Source organism: Pygocentrus nattereri, chromosome 12, assembly GCF_015220715.1.
Source record: "Pygocentrus nattereri isolate fPygNat1 chromosome 12, fPygNat1.pri, whole genome shotgun sequence".
Taxonomy (NCBI): Eukaryota; Metazoa; Chordata; class Actinopteri; order Characiformes; family Serrasalmidae; genus Pygocentrus; species Pygocentrus nattereri.
Genome location: NC_051222.1, coordinates 26,694,838 through 26,719,083, shown reverse-complemented (window position 1 = coordinate 26,719,083; position 24,246 = coordinate 26,694,838). Strand labels below are relative to the sequence as shown.

Genomic DNA, 24,246 nt, shown 5'->3' with positions numbered 1-24,246 from the left:
AGGTAAGATCTTAAAAACCTTAAAGTAAAAAAAAAAAAAAAAAAACATCAGCATCAGTGCCTTCCGCCGGGTGACCGCTGGGATAGGCTCCAGGACAACCCACCGCACACCCCCAACCCCACAAACACCCTCAAGCGGCTTAGAGGATGGATGGATGGATGGATGGATGGATGGACGGACGTTCAGCAGCAGGAAGCTTGCTATTTAATGGAAGTCTTGTAGTATGGTTGTTATATTCTCTTGTAAGCGAAGTAAATGAAGGTTTTTCCTACCTGCTTTCCTGATCTTGTAGTCATGTGGATCCACATGTTAGACTGGTCTGTCAGCAGGCCTATATACAAAGGCCATGAGCTATAGATCATTCAAAATTGATAGCTTCACTCGATGATGTGGATGCAGTAAAGATTGGCCAAAAGGATTGTCTTTTCTCTCTCCTCCTTTTGGACAGATTAGACTTTAATCATAACCTGTCGGGCTAACTCAGAAATACCCCACTTATCTAGTAACTAGTAATAATTAATGAAGAATTAAGCTGATCACAAAGCAAGGCTAAACAAATAGGTATTTCAGATCTCATATGATATTACAACAAAATAAAAATCAATAAAAGTAACAAAGATGGGACTCGTGACAAAGACCAGATAATTTTAATGCACATCTCTAACAACACAAAGCACATTACATCAAATAAAACATGAAGCAACTGTGGTATAAATGAAAAGATGACATTACAAAAACTTTCTCTAAAACATTAAACATCAATGAGCTCTTGTCCCCACCCCCCACACGTCTTTGCCACACTTAAAAACAAAGTTCATTGGCTGCCAAAACCTACACAGTATCTTCACAGGCTAGCATTTTACCAGTCTCTATGGTGCTGTACTCCCAAGCCTGTGGCAGTCATCCTCCATTAGCACTGACTTACAGTTTCAGTGTTGTAGAACAGTAGGCGGCGATATGGGTTAAAGACAGCCATGTCTGATCCTAGGTCAGTTTTCATGCTCTTTACTCACTGGGGTGTCTCTCAAGCGACACACACCTCAGCTGGGGCACTAGCCGCGGGCACCGGCTCAGCCTTCTCCTGCCCCGCAGCCATTTTCTTCTTAAAGAGACGCACACTGAGCTGCAGCAACTCCTGGTCCACAACTGGTGCACTAGTGTAGATCTGCTTGGTCGTCCCCTGCGTCATGTGACAAGTCATAATGTTAAAAGGGTCCATAACGCTTCACTTCTGTTGAATTGTATTTTTTCCCCCCTAAGGCTCACTTACGATGTTTTTTGGTTTTATGTAGGGAAAAACATTTTACGTGACCATTTTCCAACCTCTATTTATCCCTTAGAACCAAACAGCCTGTTTAATAGGTGGATATTTGTAAATGTGTTGGTTTTTGTGACATCACAAAACATAAAATCAGGAACTAACCACAAACAAAAAAATTATATATATATATATGTTTATGTACCAACTTAACTTAAAAACCTTCTACAAAATGCCTTTTAAATTACTATTTCAGTCAGATTTTTTTCTACTGCCTTTAAAAATTTTACCAAAATAATCTTACATAGTTTAGATTTAAAAACAATATACTGGTGACATACTAGTAAAATATAACACATTTTAGAACTGATGGCCTTGTAGCTGTAATACATCTCAAGTTATTACCACCTTGTGAAGCTTGGTGGGACAGTGCTAAAATGGCATGTCCAAAAACTGTTACCTTAAGACCACCGCCCTAAACCATGACAATGTTGTGACAAACCGTGACAATGCTGTATAGTACATTTAGAGTATACTTATTCTTTCTCGGGTCATAAAAATTACCTTGTCGTTTTTGAGGAGATGCTTGCGGATGGCGATGTCTCGACGAGCGCACAGAGCCTTACAGCACGGCCCAAGGTTCCTCAGCAGGTTTGCCCTCTCCGTCCTTCTGTTGAGGGCAGCCATGTTCAGCGCTCCGAGGTCATGCTCAAACAGCTTCTCTGCATCTGAGGAGAACAAACAACAGTGGGTTTTTAATCTTTCAGACCACTTCAGAGCACCTGGGGCATAAATCTACACTAGAAAGGTTACATAGAAGGAAAGACTGATTACTTTTGAGTTTTGTTATTTTTTATATACACTGCTCAAAAAAATAAAGGGAACACTCAAATAACACATCCTAGATCTGAATGAATGAAATATTCTCATTGAATACTTTGTTCTGTACAAAGTTGAATGTGCGGACAATAAAAATCACACAAAAATCATCAATGGAAATCAAATTTATTAACCAGTGGAGGCCTGGATTTGGAGTCACACACAAAATTAAAGTGGAAAAACACACGACAGGCTGATCCAACTTTGATGTAATGTCCTTAAAACAAGTCAAAATGAGGCTCAGTATTGTGTGTGGCCTCCACGTGCCTGTATGACCTCCCTACAACGCCTGGGCATGCTCCTGATGAGGTGGTGGATGGTCTCCTGAGGGATCTCCTCCCAGACCTGGACTAAAGCATCCGCCAACTCCTGGACAGTCTGTGGTCACGTCTGTCACATGTGCTCAGTGTGAACCTGCTTTCATCTGTGAAGAGCACAGGGTGCCAGTGGTGAATTTGCCAATCCTGGTGTTCTCTGGCAACTGCCAAGCGTCCTGCACGGTGTTGGGCTGTGAGCACAACCCCCATCTGTGGACGTCGGACCCTCATACCATCCTCATGGAGTCGGTTTCTAACCATTTGTGCAGACACGTGCACATTTGTGGCCTGCTGAAGGTCATTTTGCAGGGCTCTGGCAGTGCTCCTCCTGTTCCTCCTTGCACAAAGGCGGAGGTAGCGGTCCTGCTGCTGGGTTGTTGCCCTCCTACGGCCTCCTCCACATCTCCTGGTGTACTGGCCTGTCTCCTGGTAGCGCCTCCAGCCTCTGGACACTACGCTGACAGACACAGCAAACCTTCTTGCCACAGCTCGCATTGATGTGCCATCCTGGATGAGCTGCACTACCTGAGCCACTTGTGTGGGTTGTAGAGTCCGTGTCATGTACCATGAGTGTGAAAGCACCACCAAAATTCAAAAGTGACCAAAACATCAGCCGGAAAGCGTAGGTACTAAGTGGTCTGTGGTCCCCACCTGCAGAACCACTCCTTTACACAACACTGCACAACAGCTGTGAAATTGATTGTCAATCAGTGTTGCTTCCTAAGTGGACAGTTTGATTTCACAGAAGTTTGATTTACTTGGAGTTATATTGTGTTGTTTAAGTGTTCCCTTTATTTTTTTGAGCAGTGTATATAAAGAATATACAAAACAAGCTCCAAGATCTGTATTACTTTCAAGAGACTACACAAAACGTGATATACAAATAAATTATATATTTTTTATAAATAATATTAAAAAAAAAAAACCCACAATACAAAACAACAAAAAGACAATGTACAGTACATTACTACTAATAACAATAATAGTAATAAGCCCATATTACATTTCTATTCATTATGTGTACTCTCACCTTCTGTCTCCTCTAGCTCCTTGGCACAGACCTCTTTAACCCGTGTAAGGTGTCGGGGTCCTGCGAGTCGTCTAGAGACCCCTGCCCGTAGGAGGACCGCACCGGGTGTGAATCTAAGCAGCGCCGCCCCAGGAGTACGTGGCTCCTGCTTCTGCTTCGGCATCAGACTTGACCAGTCCACATCGATCACATCCAAAGGCCCTGAAGCACAGGGAGGGGGAGTCCAGTTGGTTACAGCAGGCAAAGTTTGTTCTCTCAGTAATCTAATGACTACACAGCCACAGCACCGTTAGTCAACTAGTATAAAAAAATGTACTCATTTACCTATAAGATCTCTATTAACTTATTTTAATAGTTGTGAATAGTGTAAATATTTCTGTAAATGTTTCGATTGTGTTTCTATGCAAGCTTAAGTATCATTCTATTTTACTGAACATACTGTTCACATACATCAATATTACAGCGACCTGGGTACTAAAGCATAAGGTGCATGAAACACAAATGTTGGAAAAATCCTCTGTGTGGGCCCACTTCAAAAACTGTAAAGATGCTCATACAGAACAAACTTAAAGAACAATATATTTTACTTGCAGTACAGCTTCAAATATAAAGGTACAACTTAAGAACATTGAGTGTGAAGGGCCATCATGCTAAGCTCTGGCCCACCAGGACTAGAAAATGTTAAAAAAATAAAAATAAAAAAAATAAAATACATTCTCAATAACATACAGTACTGTGCAAATGTCTTAAGTATCTAAGCACATTATTTAAAATAATTTATCTGGGTATAAACATGTTTTTGTTACATAACATTAGAACAATGTGTGTCATCAGAAAAAATGCAAACAAATATAAATACATTAAAAAGCTATTTATTTCAAGTTTTATTTTATTTCAAGTCTGGTTCCAGATTCCTCTTTAATGTCCCCAACCATCAAAAAGATTTATTCAATTCCTTCAGCCTGACACACCTGATGTAACAAAATGAAGCACTGATTGGCCAAAGAACCTTAACTGTGAGGTGCTAATTTATGGTCGACCCGGTTAGTCACTGTAATAAACACATTCTCAATAACATGTACAGTGCTGTGTAAGGGTCTTACGCTCCTAACCACATTATTAAAACTGGACAAGAAACATGTTTTGCTTGTGAAAACACTATGTAACACGAGATTAAATGCAAACAAACACACAGTAAACATTTTTCAAAAATTAAGTAGTTATCTTCATGCTAGTGTGGAGAAAATTTGCTTCTAATTTTTCCTGGCTGCCCCCAGAAATCATACAGATTTGTTCAATTCCATCACCACCACATCTGACTTAACATAATTAGCCCAATCGGGTGTTGGATGATAACTATAAACAATAATGGGCTGCCAAGAGATGCTGTATGGAAATGGTTAAACGAACACATTGGCATAGAGAAAATGACTACATATTGTGTAGACGTCATGTGTGTTTATTCTAATATTAGTGTTTTTCTTGGCAAATAAACACTTACTGACGAGATACATAGCTTTTCATTTGTCGTTCTCAGGCGCCTCAAACCTTTGCACAGTGCAGTATGTAACGTTTGATCAAAGGGCATATGAACATATGATACCGTATAGTTACGGATACAGTGAGTGTAGCGTTAGACTCAGCAGACTGTGTGGTGTGTACGCGTACCTGGGATCTTGTCCTCATCCTGCTGTTCATCTCTCTTCTGGCTGTCAGCCAGTATCTCATCCAGCTCATCGTCGCTGATGGGCTCGTACTCTTCCCCAACAGACGCTATAGACTGTGCATCTTCTCCCTTCCCATCATCCTCTTCTGACACAAACAAGCATATAAACATAGATTTAGGTACATACTGCTCAAGCAACCAACAATACTTGAATTTAAACACTAATTCTTGATGGAATCAATATGCATGTGCTCTTTTTACAGACTTGCAGCTTCCATGTAGACCTCTCAAAAAAGCCAAAGCCAATAGTCAGAAACCAGGTCTGTGATAATCCTAACAAACTTCATAAACTTTAATGAAACCATTTAAATTAATCTGGAAATTTGATCCTTGATACATTTCTGCTACAATATCACTGCCTCATGTTTGAAGATGACAGTGCTCTAATCTCAAGAAGTGCAATTTACTTAATGATCTTAGAAGGTTCTAGGATAAGAAAGCCACCTGCTGGTTTAAAAAAAAACATTCCTCCCATTATGGCAGCAGCACTCACTCACCAAAGACAAATCTCTTTTATTATTAAAAACAGCACGTATATAAAAGCAAAAGTGTCCTCTAAAGCTCATTCGAGCTAAAGTCATTCTGACCGAGAGCAATAGTCTAAAGAAAGTATAGCGGAGGCGATATGGCTTCTTTTCATTTGTTGCACCATAGGACAAGAAATCATCAGTCACAACTCAATGGTGGCAGCACTGTGTTGGGGCAAGAAGAGAGGAAACTGCAAAAGGCATAACGGTGATTAATTGATTAATATAATAAAAGTCTAATTATAATGTTACTTCTCAAACAGAAATAATGGTTAGTTGCTGCCCTCGTAAATTATTCTAATGAGAAGCAACACAATTTAACAGCTTAAACTCTAAGTGCACTTGTGAGGTCATATGCAATGTCCTATTGTGCGATGGCACCTCTTAGCCTCAAAGTTGACTGACATTTGTATTGTTAGGGAGTTGGCAGTTACTAGAGAAAATTAAAAACAACAAAAACAACAAAAAAAAAAACAAAATTGTCTGAACACATTCAGATAAACCACTTTAAACCATATTAACTAAAACATTAACAGAAATAAAATCATGAGACAGACAAATATGATTGTTTATGTCCATCCATAACTGGTTGTTTTCTGAAATTTATATTGCCTGACCTGATTGACAGTCCTGATAGATGGAAACTATAGACAATTCATGATATGATCATCACTTGGTTCCAAGCTCATTACTCGGTTATTAACCTTACGAGTTATGAGAGAAACATATGAGAGAGTTTAAGGGGTTACGTTTTTAAGGTTTACTTTAACCTTCTAACGTTTCTCTTACCATCCAGGCTGTCCACCTTCTCCGTCTCGCAGGGCTCTGTCTGAGTGTGTGGATCGTCCGTAGTGCTGGGTTTGTCCGTGTCTATGAGGGCTTCTCTGGGCAGCAGTGGCTCGTAATCTCCCCGTTCCATCCTCATCTCTGCTCGGGTCTTGGGCTCCCCTAGTGGTGGGAAGTCAAATGGTAGCATTCGCTCGCGTTCTCCTCGGTCCCTTTCTCGGTCCCTGTCTCTGTCCCGCTCTCGTTCTCTCTCTCCACGGTCTCGGTCGAGGCGATCATGTGAAAGCAGCCCTTCGGGCAGCAGCCTCTCTCTCTCACGTATCTCTCTCAGGTCTCTCTCTCTGATTGGCTCCCGGTTACCACGGAGAAGGAGTGGCTCGCGCCCCCGCTCCCGGCCAACCCACTCGCGGGGCTCTGGTTCCCATTCACGCTGCTGCCCTGGTGGTGGCTGGTTCTGTGGCGGCCGGTGGTCCTTCCTGTCCCGCTCAAACTGGTCTCGCTCACGCTCGCGGCTGTCATAAGAGCCGGCACGAGAACGGCCCTGACGCTCCGACTCCGGGGAGCTGCGTCTTGAACTGTGGCTGCGCGAGTCCTGTCGGTCTGCACATGGACAAAAGCAAATATTTCAACAAATGAGCAGTAATAGTTTGAGAGTTTTCTGAAAAGGTCTGAGTGATTATAAAAGTCAACTATAATAAGTGAAATCAAATCATTTTCCTCATATCAATAATGTACATTTAAGGTATGTCAGTCTGTTCCCCAATTCAGTATTAGCAGCAATAGACTGAACTGCTACTTCCATACACTAGGTGGCAAAGTGTGACTTTTACTTGCTGGATGGGGATGTTTTTAAAATGATCCCACTTATTTTAGATGAATGCAATTATTTAAGCTCACTGCAATCACTTTCCACAGTCATTAGATTTTGCAGTCATATTATACCACAACAATCAAAGCGTGAACTGAGCATCTTGGATGGATGCAAATGAATGCAAATAAAAGAAAACAATAAATACATTTATTAAGACACATAATAGGACTTATAAAAAGGTCAATGTTGGTTCTCTAACTTTTTAAGAAGGCAGCTGTGTAGAGTTTATTTGTTAACTATGTAACTAATATTATCAGTATTTTCACCCAAAAAATTCAGCTTTGCTCAACTTTACACACTATACTGTGTAACTGTAGACAACAGTGTAATGTATTATTTCAACAGTAGAGCCACTATAAGTTACTAAGTAAACATTCCTGGGCAGCAAGATGGCTAATAAGCCACTTTAGGCTTGTACTTCAAGACAAAACCAATTACACTGTTAATGACAGTCTGTTTATGTCATAATATTTTCATATGTCTCATATATAAATATTTTCATATATATATTCTTTTTTTGTAATACTAAGCAGATTTAACTGGATAAAAACACCAGAAAAGTATAAAGAATAGTTTTCTGCAATCAGTACTAAACAATGTACGAAAATTATAATTGGAGACAACTATAATTCTGAAAATTAGTAGAACAAAAACTAACAGCTAAAAAAAGATCATTACAAATTTGCGTTATTCAGGTCAACTCATGCTCTTACCTGAAGAGGTGCTGCGACTGGGCTCTCCTCTCCTCAGCTGGTCAATCCTCGACTTCCTCTCTCCCCCCATGGCCTCATTCGCTGCTGCCGCTGCCGCCACTGCTCTGTCCCGCTCTCGTTCCCTCTCTCTCTCCCTGTCCCTTTCCCTCTCTCTCTCTCTGTCACGGGAGTTACCTCCATGCATGCGTCCCCTGCGTGAGCGGACCCCCTGCTGGCCTTCATCTGCACGGTGGGCGGAGTCACTGGATGGAGATCGTAGCCTGCGGGAGGAAGCCCGGCTCTGGTTGCTGCCCATGCTGCCACTGCGCTGCTGCTGAGGCTGCTGCTGGGTGTCCTGTGGCTTACGCAGCATGTGCTGGGGCAGCAGAGGCTGCAGGGGCAGAGTCTGCATCAGCATGGGTGGGTCTGGCAGCAAGGGAGCAATGTTTCTGCCACGTCTGGGAGGCAGCTCAGAGGGGAGCAGCCGCTCGGTAAGTCGCTCACCTGTAGGGAGGATGTAGCATTAGAACTTCATCTACATTACTACACTTAGACATATCGGGAGTATGAATCTCTGACCTCACAAAGACCTCAGTGAGTAATAAAGGCAGAGGACATATAGGAAAGGCTGGTCTAGCCTTATCCCAAGACCAACACCAGACCAAACACCACACTTGTGTTTCTTCTTGTACAACTCGGAGAGCCGCCTGACTGGCAGCTGCTTTAGATGATGCACTTTCTGAATCTTGTGTACAAGTTGTGCACGAGCTAGCAGTGAAGGGTGAATGCATTACTTTCCAAATTCCTGTAGTGTTTGACAGTCAGAAGCACAAGTACAGGGAATGCACACATGACAATTGACTCGAGAAGCTTCTTATTCCAATTTCCTGTTCAACCCTAACACCTTTTCCTGTACAGGCACCTAAATGTAACTGCTCCACCTTTTAAGGTGGAAAAGTCACCAAAAAACAACTATAATAATAAGAAGCCAACTATAGCATGTAGAAATTAAGACGTGACAGGTTTTATCTACATATAAACCTGTTTTGTTTAAGCTATTTTGCACAACAAAATATTTGGGATTTACTTTGGTTGTTAAACATAAATGTTGTAAAAATGTAAAGGAACATCCCAGAATACCAAGTCACTGTTGGCTAAATTAGGTTTACATAAACATCTAAAATGATTATATTTGAAGAACAAGTACATTCTGTAATATTAACTTTAAATATACCGTGCTATACATTTTGACCACACCACCCATTATCAGGTATCAGCAGTCAGAGCACGGATTTACCCACTGCTGACTACTTGAATGCAAACAACTCGTAGTTAATTTAGTCATGTGACAAACATTTTATGAGCTGCCAAGTACTGCAGCATTATAACAAATATCTGTTCTGGTATCCAGGGTGGCCGACATTCAACTCACCTGGGAGTGAAGCAGCGGAGACATCCGCCCGTTCCGGTACGTCCTCATCAGACCAATCACTGAAGTTTGTCTCTATTTTGATAGGTGCCACTGCCGCAGGGCGTCCAGCCATGAGTGCTCTCTGAGAGGGTAGGTCTTCTTTATTGATTGGTGGAGGTGTGCGAGGGCCACGGCGTCTCTTGCTGACTGGGTGCTGGGCCACCGGCTCATCCTCAGAAATGTCCGACTCGGCACCACGTGAACGCTTACGTTTTCGGTCCATGGCTTTCTTCTTGCCTATCTTACGGGGAGACATAAGCGGCCTGGGGGCATCTGAAGGGGCAGCCGAGGGTGAAGGCAGAGGTGGCTCTGGGTTAAATCGGTCTGCAGGTCCCCCCACAGTGCCCTCCTCTTCTTTCCTGTTCTTCTTCAGGTTCTTTTTCTGAGATTTGGTCTTCTTCTTGGCTTCCTCATGGACAGCTAAAGTGGAGTCTTGTCTTTCAGGACCAGCAGACGCAGGAGGTGGCGTGCTGGCATCTCTTTGATCTTTTATCCTCCGAGATTCAGAAGTGCCTGCAGTGACTGAACTCTCTGGATCCCCACGACGCTCCGGCCCTCTTCCACGAGTATCCACTTCCTCATGCCGGGCACGGGTATCCTTCTTTTCACCCCGACGCTCATCTTCCCTCCAGCGAGCAGTGGGCTTGTCCTCAGTGGGTAAGCGTGGTGGGGATCGGCTCGGCTCTTGAGGGCGCACAACTTGACTCAAGAGTCTGTGTTTGTCACCTGTGCCAACAGGAGGGAAAGAAAGTAAATAACTAAATAATTTTTGTTCCTTAAAAAAAATCTGACTATAGAACTGAATCATTTGGCAGTCTGACTCCAGAGTGTAGAAGGACCAACAATCATATAGATAAACTAAACCACTGAAGCTAGCAGGTACCTTTCTCTTCAGTGCTGTTGTAGCCATCACTGTCAGCAGGGCTGTTTTCCCTCACTTTTTTAGGAGAGGGACGCGGGCTGGGACTGTTCTCCACACGGTGCCTTTTGCGTCCACTGAAACAGTTATTTAATTGAATTTAGCACAAGGACAACTTATCAAATGTGAAGAGAAAAATATATGTCTATTTCAAATTTGCTGCCAGCAAAACATTTCAGCAAAGTTGGGATGGAGGCAACAAGACACTGGTGAAGTAATAAAAAAAAACTAAAAATAAAAAAAACTCTTAGTGGAACATCACAACTAATTACTTTAATGGATAATGGGTCAGTAACATGACTGAGTAAAAAAGAGCAACTGAGAGACACCGAGTCTTTCAGAAGTCAAGGTGGAGAGGGATTCACCACTTTGTGAAAGACTGCAACAATTCAAGAACAACGTTTCTTAACTTAAAATAGCAAATAACTTGGGAATTCAACATGTATGTTACATAATATCATTAAAATATTCAGAGAATCCAGAGAAAAACCACTATTGGATGGCCATGATCTTCAGGCCCTCAGGTGGCACTGCATTAAAATCACAGGACAACTCTGTTGTGGAATCACTGCATGGGATCAGAGCCCCTTCTAAAATCCACTCTGTGAAACCAGTTTGTTGCTGCATCTACAAATGAAAGTTAAAACTGAAACACAAAGAAGAAGCTAAATATAAACAGCACACAGAAATGATGCCACATCTGTTGTTTAAAATGTACTGAGGCAAAGTGGAAAAGTGTCCTGTGGTCAGATGAATCAAAATTTTAAATTCTTTTTTAAATTCTTATCATGGATGCCGCGTCCTCTGGTCTAAAAAGGAGAGGGACCACCGGCTTGTTATCAGCACGCATGATGATACAGGGGTGTATTAGTGCACATGGCATGGGTGACTTGCACATCTGTTAAGGAATCACTGAACTATATATAGAGGTTTTAGATCAACATATGCTGCCATCTAGATGACATCTTTTTCAGGGAAGGCCTTGATTATTTCAGCAAGACAATAACAAATCACATTCTGCATGTATTACAGCAACATTGCAGCATAGTAAAAGAATCCAGGTGCTAAACTGGCCTGCCTGCAGATCAGACCCGTCACCCACTGAAAACATCTGGCACATTATGAAACAAGAATAAGACAAAGAAGAGCCCGAACTGCTGATCAGCTGATCTGCAACAATGTGATTAGGGAGAATATTCTAGAAAAGAATCGAGAAGACCATTCTAGAAAAGTACCAACAGGAGAACAATCTAGACCAGTGTGAATGAGGGAAGAATATTCTAGAACAGCGAAAAAGGAAGGTGAAGATTAAGATAAAGAGGGGGAAAAAAATCAGAAGTAGAATAAGGAGATTATTCTATAACAGTATGAATACAAAGAGAAAACTTTAGAACAAGAACAGAGCCGAACAGCAGTAAGAACTCAAAGAGAAAAATTTTGAACAATAAGAATAGGGACGAAACAGAAAAGTGAGAACAGAATATTGTTCTCCTCATTTCTATATACTCTAGAACAGACTTTTGCCCATCCAAATGAACACATTCTGGTTATAGATTAAGACTGAGGTGTTTATATGCACTTTACTGAACAACCTGATGGAAAATCTCTGTTTATATGCACACTACAATTAATCTACTTAGTGTAGATGTTACCATGACAACGTGCATCATGTGAGTCCAGTCAGAGTGAGATGAGCTGCACTATGTTCTCAGCTGGAGCGCTTATGTTTTTAATTACTTTAAAATTATGGTAGATTTAGGAAAAAGTACTTCACCGGTACTTATTAATGAAGGGTGAGAAGAAGACGTTGTGTTCTGAGACACCTAAGCTGGACTCCCGCCCCACGTCCATCTTTTAAAGTTCAAGCCATACATTTTCTCTCCTCTGTAGACCAGTTTCTGCTCCCACCATGTTGAACATTATAAACCTTTGTTATGATGCAAACGCACATGCACAGAAGGTACTTACTTATATGGGCATTTAAATGGTTATTTTTCTACTCAACAGATTATTTACAGAATTACACACCTTGTTCAGTAGTATATTGTATTCCTAATTGAGGTGTACACATAGACGTATTCTACTCCGATCGAGCTATTAGGCCGATTATTAACGGGATGTTAGGCTGCATGTAAACGTGGCTACTGAGAACAGGGACAAGATCATTCTGGAACATGAATGGGATGAATGGTGAAGAACACTCAAATCTCCCAACAACTAATCATGGCTCTTTCTTTAAAATACACTCACATGTTCTTCCGTTCTTCATGATTGTCCCGTCCCAAGCGCTCATCTCGCGTCTCCTCTCTCCTCTCCCTTCTCTCCTCCCTACATTTTTCTCTCTCTTCCCATTCCCTCTGCCTCTCCCTCTCTCTCTGCTCCCTCTCTCGCTCCCTCTCCTTTCTCTCCCTCTCTCTCTCTCTTTCACGCTCTTCTCTCTCTCTCTCCCTCTCCCGCTCCCTCTCTCGCTCCTCCCTCCCCCTTTCTCGTTCTCGTTCTCTTTCTCTTTCCTCCCTCTCCCGTTCCCGCTCTCTCTCCCTTTCCTCCCTCTCCCGTTCACGTTCTCTCTCGCGGTCTCTCTCCCTGGCCCGCTCACGCTCCCTCTCGGCCTCTCGCTCCCTCTCTTTCTCTCGTTCCCGCTCCCTCTCTCTTTCCCTCTCTCTTTCCCTCTCTCGCTCGCGGCCACGATCCTCTCGTCTGTCTGGCTCTCCTCGTTCACCCCGGCGTTCCTCTCTCCTCTCTTCACGCTCCATTTCGTCGCTGCGGCTCTGGTGGCGGCTGGGAGACGACGCCCTCTGATCTGATGAACAATAATCATAAAAATAATTCCTGTAGTAAACCAAAATAAGCAATAAAAAAATATACCCTAGTAAATACAAATGCATCAGGGGAAGGGTAATATGAGGCAGAAATATCAGTTTATCTGCCTGAAACAGCTGTTCAGGATGTGCATTCCAGCTAATTTTGATATTCAAGTATCAGTAAAAGTTAATGAACATAGTTAACTCCTGTTTAACTGCAGGGAAACAAGACAAAAACATGAAATTTGCATACTTTATTTTACTGTAAATGGCAAATTTGCGTTTGTTCCCTGTACAGGATGTGCTATTGTATTTTCATGTAGAAAATCAACAAAACCTGGCCTGGATGTTCAAACCTTAGAACTACAAGTCACTCAAGGACACAGCACAAATAAGTCAATTTTTAAAATAAATAAATAAAATGTACAGAAGGAGACATCCTTTTTCCAGTGAGATATAAATTAAAATGCAAACTCTCTGATCAACAACTGCGAGTCATTTCATCACCTTTAGTGCAACTATAGTGAGTACACTGGGCACTGATTTTGGATGATTTTAAATGTAAAATGTTTGTGCATTGGGTGGTCAAATATGCATAACTCCTAACCTCTGTCCCTGTTGTCACGGCGATCTCTGTCAGTGTGACTTCCTCGCCGGTCGTAAGATGAGTCTCTGGCCTGCTCCACACGCTGTCTGTCATTGTCATAGCGATCGCGCTCTGCCCCTCTCTCCGTGGTTCTCTCAGAGCTCCTCTCTCTCAGCCCACTGCCTCGGGACTCCCAGCTGTCATGACCGCCACTGCCACCACTTTCACCCTGTGAGGCACGGGACCCTCGAGCCAAACCTGAACAGGAAAAATTAGTGTTTATCACATTTTAAGCACACAAACAGGACGAGCCTCCTACAGCATATTTACTTACAGATTTATTTTTTTAAGTAGTCCTAGAACTGTTAATGCACAACACTATACATTAGAATAGGATTTATGTCCAAATATATTGAAAACTATATTAATCTTAGCATCCGTATACTTAATTTGGTACTTATTAAAGTCTATTAAACTTGGATTAAAAACTACTACTAATTATTTTTGACCAAGCATGCAACATAGAATCAGAGGGAATGCCAGGACACAGGCAGCTGACTGATGTAAGCAGATAAGGTTGTTTGGCTCCAAGTTATTGGTGTTAAATGTGTCAAATTACACATTATTAAAAGAAAGATCAATCACTATGAAGATCCAATGATCAGGTATAAAATCATCTCGTATGACAGCTCCACAGTAAATCAATTTTAGACCTTTTGTTTGTTGAGAGTACAATCATTCACGCTACTAACTACTACCTTCATTAACTTAATTTGGTACTATTAATAGTACCCAATAGTTGACTAATATAGCAATAGTTATTACTATTGTGTGTGGGCACATCTTGTGCTTTAAGTGTATAGTTTTTGTCATCTATATGCTGGAACACAGGAATACTACTTGTTGTTTGAAAATGTACATATTTATGTACATTGTATATCTATATTTTCTTTTATACATAATTTGAAAAATGCCCAGTGCCCTTTACACTGTGTGAAACTTTCATTAAAACTAACCAGTAAGCATGGTCCAAAATAACGTACACAAAGATTTTTCCTTACCATCCATCCATTTTGTTCTAACAGTGAAATGTATGTAGCTTTATATTATTTAATTTTACAGGCAATTTTACCTCAAGTGTGTCTGAGAGAATTTGCCAAGTTCATTACACAGCTTTAAATCTTGCATTGGGTTTAGTTCCTCACCTTTATCGGTGGCATCTGATGCTCGACCCCTCCCTCTCCCAGTCCTCTCGGGCCGTGACTCATTCCTGCTCTCCACTCTGCTCTCAGTACGTCCCTCCTCTCTGCCATGTCCTCTTCCATAACTTCTCTCTTCTTGCACTGATGTGTCCTCCTTTCTGTGGCTGTCAGTCCGCTCCCTTTCTCTCTCTCTCTCTCTGTCTCTCTCCCTTTCTCTGTCCCGGTCTCTCTCTCGCCTTTCCAGTGACTCTCTGCCAGAACGGTCTCTGGTTTCCGTTAGACGGGACTCTCGTGTGTCCTTAGTGTCGCCTAGGTTACGGTGTTGCCGGTCATCCCGCGTGTCTCTGCGGTCCCGTTCAGCACGGCGGTCCCGGCTCTCTCGTGTCTCACGCTCATCTCGTGAAGAGCTCTGATCGATCTCATAGCTGCGATCACTGCGAGCGCCGTCCTTCTCTCGCTTACCACGACTCTCTGTACACGAGAGAGAGAGAGAAGAGAGAGAGCGAGAGAGACAGAGAGAGACAGAGACAGAGAGAGAGAGAGAGAGAGACAGAGAGAGACAGAGAGAGACAGAGACAGAGAGCGCATGATGTACAACATTTCTTAATACTAATACCTCAAGAGAAAGGAGTTTTGAAAGGTTAGAAACAGTTCAAATGGTTATGTTGTCATGGTCACTGTCACTCACCATGTAGCCAGAAATGCCCATATACAGTGCCAGTCACAAATACTGGCACCCCAGGTAAACATGAGCAAAACAGGCTGTTCTTTATCGCTTACCATTTTAATCCTTCATGAACCTTGAATCAAATATGAACCAAAATCTAACCTGTATCTGAACTGATGGAATGATGAAAAGAAAAAGCAAAACCTTATCAGAAAATAAATAACATTTCTCAAATTGGCATGCTACATTTGTTTGCATTCTTACTGCCACCTCTCTTTAGAAAGATAACCACTCGGTGTCTTCCTATATTGATGAAGTGAGTGGAGAACACAAGGCAAAGGATCTATGACTATTCATCCACACAGAACATCTCTAGATCCTTCAGATTCAGAGATCTGCACTACTGGATTCCTCTCTTCAGCTCATCCCACCCATTTTCATGACTTTCAGGTTTGCTTTGGATTACTGTCCTACAAGAAGATTCAGCCACCACCCAATTTAAGCTTTCTTGCTGAGTCAGGTTTTGATTTATTATCTGCTGGTATTTGATTAAGTCCATGATATCCTGTACCTGAACAAGCTGTCCAGGGTCTACAGAAGACAGTGCCAAAACATCATAGCTCCACCACCATACTCCACAGTGGAGATGAGGTACCTTTCTGCCTGGCTATCTTTGTGCTTATACCGAACCCACCTTGTTTGTTGCTAAAAAGCGTTTTTCTAGTTTCAGCTGACCACTGAATACGGTCCCCTTGAAAGTTCCAATGAAAAACTGGCAAACTATGGGGGCCTGAATTTGTTGGTCCTTCACAACAGTGGTCTTTTGGCAACCCTCAGAAACATCGTGCAGTTACGTTGGTGCCATCTGAGTGTAGTTTGGACGTTCTAAGCCAAGATGTCTGCCAGTTCCTCAGCAGTGATCCTTGGAAATTATTCTGCCACCTGAACTATCCCCCCCTCACTGTGTGAGGGGTCAATATAGACATAGGTCTTCTTCCTTGCAGATTCTTAACATATCCATTTACTTTAAACTACTAATTATTGTCCTAATGGTAAAGATATTAATTTTCAACTGTTTGAAAACAGTTGTTGTGTGCCAACAATTGTGGCTCACAGATTTGGAAATTTAAATTCCAATAAACAATAAAGAATGTTTTTTACAGCCTACTTTACTCATGTTTACCAGGGTTGATATTTACATGACCATTTTCCAACCTCTCTGTGCATTTAAGATATGGAACTGAATTCTGTTCTGATTCACTGGACTATATTGTGCCTCACTCAAAAAGTAGTCTGGGCTGAAAGGCTCCTTATAACTTCAGTGTAAATAGCCGGGGTCAGTCAGGTGAATATTTGTAGTTTTTTTTTCTGATATTACAAAAACAATTAATTCAAAACGGTCTGGAGTTAATAGCACATTTGAAAATTTAACAAAGTTTATATACTAGATCAAAATGTAACTTTTCAGTTTTTCATGGCATTAGCACTTTAAACAGTTGATTTACAGAATCATTAGCAGAGCATGCAGACTCCTGGACCAGGACTGCAAATGACTATATTAGTGCAAGCAGAGTAGGTTTCAAAATAAGCTTCATCTATGCATCAGTCTACTCTCTCCTACCGTCTCTACGCTCGGGGCGCCTGTCCTGGGCAGGGCTCCTCTCCCTCTCGCTCCGCCCCCTCTCCCGGCCCTGTGAGTGGTGTCGGGAGGCGGGACTGGAGCGTCCACGTCCGGAGGGTGATGCCTCTCTGTGGGGAGTGGGAGGTGAGCGGGACCGTGAACGGCATGAGGACTGAGCAGGAGGTGGTGAGGATGAGGCGGGAGGAAGAAGGTCACGTTGGTAGGATGGCGAGGTGGAGCCACGGCGCCGGTGTGGGGAAGGAGTGTGGCGCTGGTGGGAAGAGCCAGAGTGAGAAGAGGGGGAATGATGTTGGGGGCGGGATACAGGGGAGGGGCTGCGGTGATGACGAGGTGGGGTACGGGACCTGAGAGGAAAAAAAACATTGATATATGATGTACCATGAAAATATCTTCAAGCAATATGATGCAAGCCATTTGTCATCTGAGATCCTCTTAGTTGTCCTGATTTATTAGAACAGTCCTCTCATTCTCAGTGGAGATTCTACATTAAAGATGATCTTCAGTGCATGTTTGCTCACCTTTGGGGTGAAGACTGTTTTTGGGTGGCAGGTTTGGGAGATGATGACTTTCTCCTTGTCGGGGGAGATAACTCTCTAGAAGGGGATGACACGCTGCCTGAACGTTCCTCTGATGTCACCGACCGCTTGGCCTTGTGGGAACTGTCAGAGCGGTCCCTGCAATGACAGCCAGGTAAAAAACCTCAGGTTAACATATGACCATAATTCAACCACAACTACATACTAAGAGTCTCTGAACTGCATGACTATAATTAAATCTCCATCATACGGCCAAAGCTATAAAGTGTACATGGTATTTGTACAAAAATAGAAAGTTATTATTTCAACCAAAGCACTTCCTTGCATAAATGCTGTACCTGCGCTTCTCTTTCTTCTCCTTGTGCTTCTCAGTGTCCCTGCTGCGCTCCTTGCCCTCTTTTTGTTTGTCCTCACTCTTCTCCTTGTTCTTGTGCTTGCCCTTGTGCTTTTTGCCTCCCACAGGCAGCTCTAAGGGCACAGGCGGTGGTGGACTGGGCGTCCGCGGACCTTTCTTCTTACCGTGTCCAGTCTTGGATGATCTGATCAAAGAACAGGGAGTCATTGGGGTTCTTCCTGAATTACAGTCAAAACTATTTTGCCATTTCTTAGTTCACAGCTAAGGCTTTTAAAGCCTTAAATCTCTATGTATGGAGCACATTTTAGCTCCTCACCATCACAACTACCAAACCTACATATTAGTTTTACAGTACCTAATTCATAGTAGTTACAGAAAAAAAAAAATCATAGAAATTACTTAGTAGTAAGCACGGAGATTCAAAGGGTTAGGTAATCTCAAATACTCATGTGATTTGTGACACTGTATTCTATAAAGGTAAACAGACATACAGAAAAAAACAGACGAAGGCAAAGGCTACTACTGCTTTTGTCCATTTTTACTGATAACTATGTCATACAGTCAGAAAACAATCCCTTGCTCTTCACATCCTAAAGAACTGCTTCACATGTAGAGAATGCAAGCCAAACCTGACCTACACTACTCACCTGCTCTCAGTGTCTTCCAGCCTGCTCTGCTCCGCTGCAGGAGAGGAGATGACCGAAGAAGAGGTGGACGTCTTCTTCTCTTTCTTGCCCATGCTGCCGCCTTTCCCAGCAACCTTGCGTTTGGGGGATCCGGCTGATTTGCGGGATGAGGGTGAGCCCTTGGAACTGGAGCGTTCAGGCGAACCCTGACATAGTAAACAATAACAGTATGCTAAACAAATAAACAATAATACAAAGATATGTGTGTGAAATCAGCCAAGAGGGGCTGTTCAACTCTACCAAGCTCTATTGATGTCTCAAAAGTTATACGGAAAGATTTTGAATATGTTAACTTTAACATAACATTTAACATTTAAGTCAACCTCCAGAGTAAACTAATACAGCATGTAGAATTGGAGCTGGAATTGAAATTGGAGAATTGGTCTTTCTTAGACTGTATAAAACACGGACATACCCGCTCTTTGGAGGTGCTGCTGGTCCTGGTCTTATTTACAGATTCCTGTTCCAAGAGGACAATTAGAAATAATTTAACTGACTCATTCAATCATTTTTATTTCCTATGCAGCTCATTTCTAGATTAGACAAACCAGGCTTTAGTAATCAGGTGTTCTACCTCTTTCTTGATAATGATCTCTTCTCGTTTGTCCAGGTTCTCCTGCTCGAGCTTCATCAGCTCACGCTGGATCTTCTGCCTCTTCATCTCCAGGGATAACTCGTAGTCGTAGTCACCGTTATCTGAGTCTAAGGAGACAGACAATCACAGACACCAACTGAAAACCACTGGTCCATCCTCATTAAAGTAAAATGTAAAATAAACATACACAGACAGCACAGTAATTTTTGTATTCCTCTTGGCATTTCTATATGACCAAACTCAGATCTGAGAGAAACAACCTGCAAAACGTTTGATTAGTGGTTTAAAAAAAATAAATAAATAAATAATAATAATAATAATAATAATAATAACAGTATTGATAACGAGTAATAACCAAAAAAAGTAGAAAACAATAATGCCCACACATGAATCCCTGTAGAAAAATGGCAGATAACTTGTTGGCACTGTTTTGTAACTGTAAATGTGCATTGGAATTCAGTGACTTGGATCTGTGCCAGTTTCACATCAAGTGTCAAAATCATGGTGATGATCAGAGCTTCAAGTATTATCACGGGATACAGCATTAGCATTTTAAACTTAGATGACCAAAAAAGTAATTAAAAGGTAAATGCTTATCATCTGACACCACAGTAATGCATATTTTGATGATATGATGATAGTGAATTTGATCAATATCACCCAGTCCCAAGTGTAGCTGATGGATTTAAGAGCTGACCTTCGCGATTGGCTTCCCACTCTGCTGCTTCCTCTTCGCTGGCTGGTGTACGTTCCTTTGTGATCTTTATATCCTCCTTCTCTCTGTGTCTACCTCGGGATGAATCTCTCTGCTATTCACACAGATTTTTTTAAGTACATAACCATTTACATTCATGCATGTACAGAAATGGATTCTAGTTTCTCTGCTTGCGTTTTTTGACTTGGCGTAGGAGTATTCTTAGGTCAAAACTTGATTGACTTAACAAGTGGTGTAGTAATTTGTCTTACTCTAACTGTGGGTGAAGTAGGTTCGTCTGGCTCTCTTTTCTGAGTGTCTGCATCAACATCCTGTCTCTTATTCTTCATTCTCTCCCGGAGATCCCCAGTGGGCCTCTCGGTTGACCTACACTCACACAGACACACACATGTTAAAAACTATACAACGATCATATTCAGTAAAGTCACAGTAAATCAAAACCAGTGTCACCTGCTGAACGTTCCAGAAAAACCTTTGCCTCTTGATGGGGTTCCATGTGTGTAGCGACAAGTGTTGCCGTAGCTGCAATTTCCTGTCTTTAACCAATTTCTACAGTGGGTCTGCTGGAAATAAAACACAAGCTACATTTACTATTTCTGTCACTGTGTCTTTAAGACTGATCTACAACATGTAAATGACTGCTCTAATTGGCTGCCCTGCATTGTGCCTCATTTAAAAAGCTGTGTGGGCTGAAACACTCCTTATAACTGCAGTGATGGGCAGGGCTAAACCGATTTTTGCAGCTTAGTTTTCTATATCTGGACTTCATGGACTCAGGAGTAACCAGTTCATCAGCTTGGTCCCCAGGGCGACACACTAAAGCCTCACAAAGCCTCTTTAAGTTTAACAAATCAAACAAACATTTTATGAGAGCAGTTAACAATTTCCTATGAACCCATATTGAGACACTGAAGCTTTAATTAATCCCTGTGTACTTTAGGACATGACATTTACAAAGAACAGCTAATCGTGTGAAACACGGAGGAGTCCAGTGACTTCCTTTTCAGCAGTCATTCAAGAAATTATATAAAACGTAAGTTAAAACAATAAGTGAGAAATTAATAATTATGCCATTAAATTACTTTATATTTTTCATATTTATTATGATTTTGTGTTTCAAACTAAGTTCAAAGTTACCTGGCTAAGCAAGAAATGTGGCTTCCTGAGTAAGAACCCTGTTCTTAGGATTACAAGAAGATGAACAGATGTAAACACTATGTGACATTTTAACCTTACCTCAGCAACATTACTGCCCGTGCTGGGTCCGAGTCTTTCAAAAACACTGGGCCGGCGAGATGGAGTGGTCGTGCTGCTGCTGCTTTCAGATATGGTCTTCGAATTCTCCACTGTCACCTTCCGCCTGATCTTGGACATTCTGCAGGGCTTTGGATTAAACATTATAAACACTAATGAGTTTTAAAAATCATAAAATACAGCATCCCATCGCACAGACTGCACACCATCAAGAGCAGAATAACTCCTATTAGTGACGTACTAACTTTTCCAACTTTGTTTGCTGAGAAATGTTCATGTTCCAGTAACAATAAAAGATTAATGTACGTTTTAGTTGTGAGCAATAATGACAAAATTCAATATCGACATACTTCAAACTCATCACAGCATCCTATGGTATTCACCTAGGCACTGAGTAAGTTACTGACCCCACGTTTCTGAACCAAAATTCTGTTCTGAATTTTGTTTCACAACAAAACTAAAAATAAGGTTAAGTTCTAAACAGAGTTGAGCATAAAAACCTGCAGACAGGCAATATATTACAGATGTGTGTCAGGAGACGACTGCATAAAACAACTAAAATAAGTTAATTACTTAATAGATCAACTCCCCTAATCTACGCAAAGTCCTTAACTAACTCTTCAAGACTAAACGTTTTGCTTAAAGGAGTTCAAATCTCCTGGCTGTGCAAGACTTTTGCCACTGTCAAAAACTTGAGCATTGCCCATTAGTGTTCTTATGAAGCTAGTTTAAGATGAGAGAACACTTAAGACGTTGTGTGTTAGTGGACACAGGTCCCAAAAACTTGACACCAGTATTTATGGCCATAACACTGTGGACACAACGAACATACATGCAGATATATGCCTAAAAAATATCACAGATACTGAAAAGCAATACTGCATTACAGTGATATCACATTTCAGCAACACATCCTATACAAACTGTAGAAACACAGTCACTCAGTAACAGGAGCGCAAAAGTGAAGAGACAGTTTTCTAAATATGTGACAAGCAGGCAAACCTTTTATGGGACATTGAATATTTGGAATAACACAGTGTTTATATTTTGAGCACGAATAAAATGTTATGAACAATTACAGTAGAGTAATATGTGAATGTAAATGTCGGATAAACAGTGAAAAAACTGAAAGGACTATTTGCCTCACTACGCCCTGCATGTATCCCTCCGCATTGAGTGGATCAAATTCAAATACATGAATTCAAATACATTTTAAGCCCAAGCTTTCTGACAAAACTATCATAAACAAACTGTCCGACGCCAGGCAGCATTCACATAACCATTTCATGTAATCACTTTCAGCGAGGGATCTTTTAAAGGCGTTAAACTCTGCAGACGTCTGGTTCCCATCACCGCCACTGTGAACATTTACGACTCGGTAAGTTTCTCTGGAAATGAGCATTTCACACCGAACCGTTTTGAATGACTTTGTTACCATTTCAAGCATTTAACTGTGCAAGTCATTTTGACAAATCGGGTAAAATTTCCTTTAACGTTATCGGACAACCTGTGCAGTGAACGGATGCTAACACTGGCTAACCTGGGCTAGCCATGCTAACGCTACATTTATAAACAACCAACAGCGGCGTGGATATTAACCAGAGGAAAAGCGAGGCTATCCTCGCCTAGCGTGCACACTGAAGCTGACACTCAACCCTCAGCACTGCTGTAGCTCAAAAGGTTTTCGGACAAATATTCACTAACATGTCTTTTTATCACCAGTGACTAACTGACTTGCACTAGCATTAGCATTAGCCCCGAGGCCTAGCAACGGCCAGCGCGCTGCGGGCCAGCGAGCGGTCATCAGCCCGCAGACAGAAGGAGGCAACGTTTCTCACCCGGAATTTTATTTAAGCACCGCGTCCAGTTTCATAGACTTGTCGGGGCGGTTATCTTAATATAAGCAACAGTAATCCTGTAGTCGGTTCAGCGGGTTCCCCCACGCCGCCTTCATGATGCTAGCGAGACTACTAAACCTCCTCAACCGCAGCCTCAGCGCCGACAAGAGGACTGGAGGAACCTGGAAACAGCACTGCGCATAACCACGGGTCGCGTTTCAAATGGATCAGTACTCCCTGCGTAGTGCACTATGTAGGTCACGAAATTACGAACACCGTTCGCAAAGACGTCTAATAAACAGTCTCTTGCATTCAGTCAAAGCTGCGAGACCCCCTCTCAACCTATTCAGTGCACTATTTAGACGTAGAAGCTACAGTTTTATGACTTACCTAGTGCACTACATAGGGAGCAGGGAGCCATTTGAGATGCAGCCTTACACGGAACGAGGCGATTAACCAACCTTTATTTGAACTTTATTTGAAAGGGACTGAAAAGAGTAAATATACATACACGTTTGTGATCATTAAAGAATAGCAAAGAAAATGTAAATGAACAAACAATATGACAGAAATTATTATTAAAACAGTACATAAAACACTAAAAAAAAAGAGTTAAGACACATAAGACAAATCAGGACAGCCAATTAAAGTGATTAAGCGGTTGAGTAATAAAAATAACTAGAAATTTGTAATAAAAGTACGTAAATAAAACTAAAAGTAGGAAACAATAAAACAGTAGTGATAAAATGATAAATAATTAAAAGTAATTTTACTATATCTGTAGTTTATCTGATGGATGTCTGTTGTTTGAATGTTCGACATTCCATTATGGAAATAGCACTGATGTCACAACTAGGCCAATTCTCGCTGCACGGAAAATTTCGCAGTGCGTA

At 41.7% G+C, this 24,246-nt stretch overlaps 1 protein-coding gene across 1 annotated transcript; it reads right to left on the bottom strand.

The window, feature by feature from the left end:
* Positions 1 to 625: 625 nt before the first annotated feature.
* zc3h13 (zinc finger CCCH-type containing 13) lies at positions 626 to 23,511 on the bottom strand. Its single transcript, XM_017712153.2, has 22 exons — positions 23,354 to 23,511; positions 21,498 to 21,644; positions 20,712 to 20,821; positions 20,513 to 20,627; positions 20,244 to 20,355; positions 19,526 to 19,653; positions 19,367 to 19,411; positions 18,913 to 19,097; positions 18,249 to 18,449; positions 17,893 to 18,048; positions 17,354 to 17,718; positions 15,069 to 15,536; positions 13,885 to 14,121; positions 12,727 to 13,276; positions 10,441 to 10,553; positions 9,519 to 10,283; positions 8,108 to 8,590; positions 6,527 to 7,123; positions 5,153 to 5,296; positions 3,485 to 3,685; positions 1,823 to 1,986; positions 626 to 1,180 (listed from the first exon to the last, which is right to left on the bottom strand). Exons 2-22 carry the CDS (start codon positions 21,633 to 21,635, stop codon positions 1,025 to 1,027), a joined length of 5,433 nt encoding a protein of 1,810 aa, XP_017567642.2. The 5' UTR covers positions 21,636 to 21,644; positions 23,354 to 23,511; the 3' UTR covers positions 626 to 1,024.
* Between the last annotated feature and the right edge of the window lie 735 nt (positions 23,512 to 24,246).

What these genes read in the sequence shown, in the direction of transcription:
- zc3h13 (XM_017712153.2), bottom strand. Translation starts at nt 21,635, where the DNA reads ATGTCCAAGATCAGGCGGAAGGTGACAGTGGAGAATTCGAAGACCATA. An exon ending in GCAGCACCTCCAAAGAGCGG is followed by an intron (nt 19,098 to 19,366) that starts GTATGTCCGTGT and finishes TTACTATGTCAG; the next exon opens with GGTTCGCCTGAACGCTCCAG. An exon ending in CTCCGCTGCTTCACTCCCAG is followed by an intron (nt 8,591 to 9,518) that starts GTGAGTTGAATG and finishes TCCTCCCTACAG; the next exon opens with GTGAGCGACTTACCGAGCGG.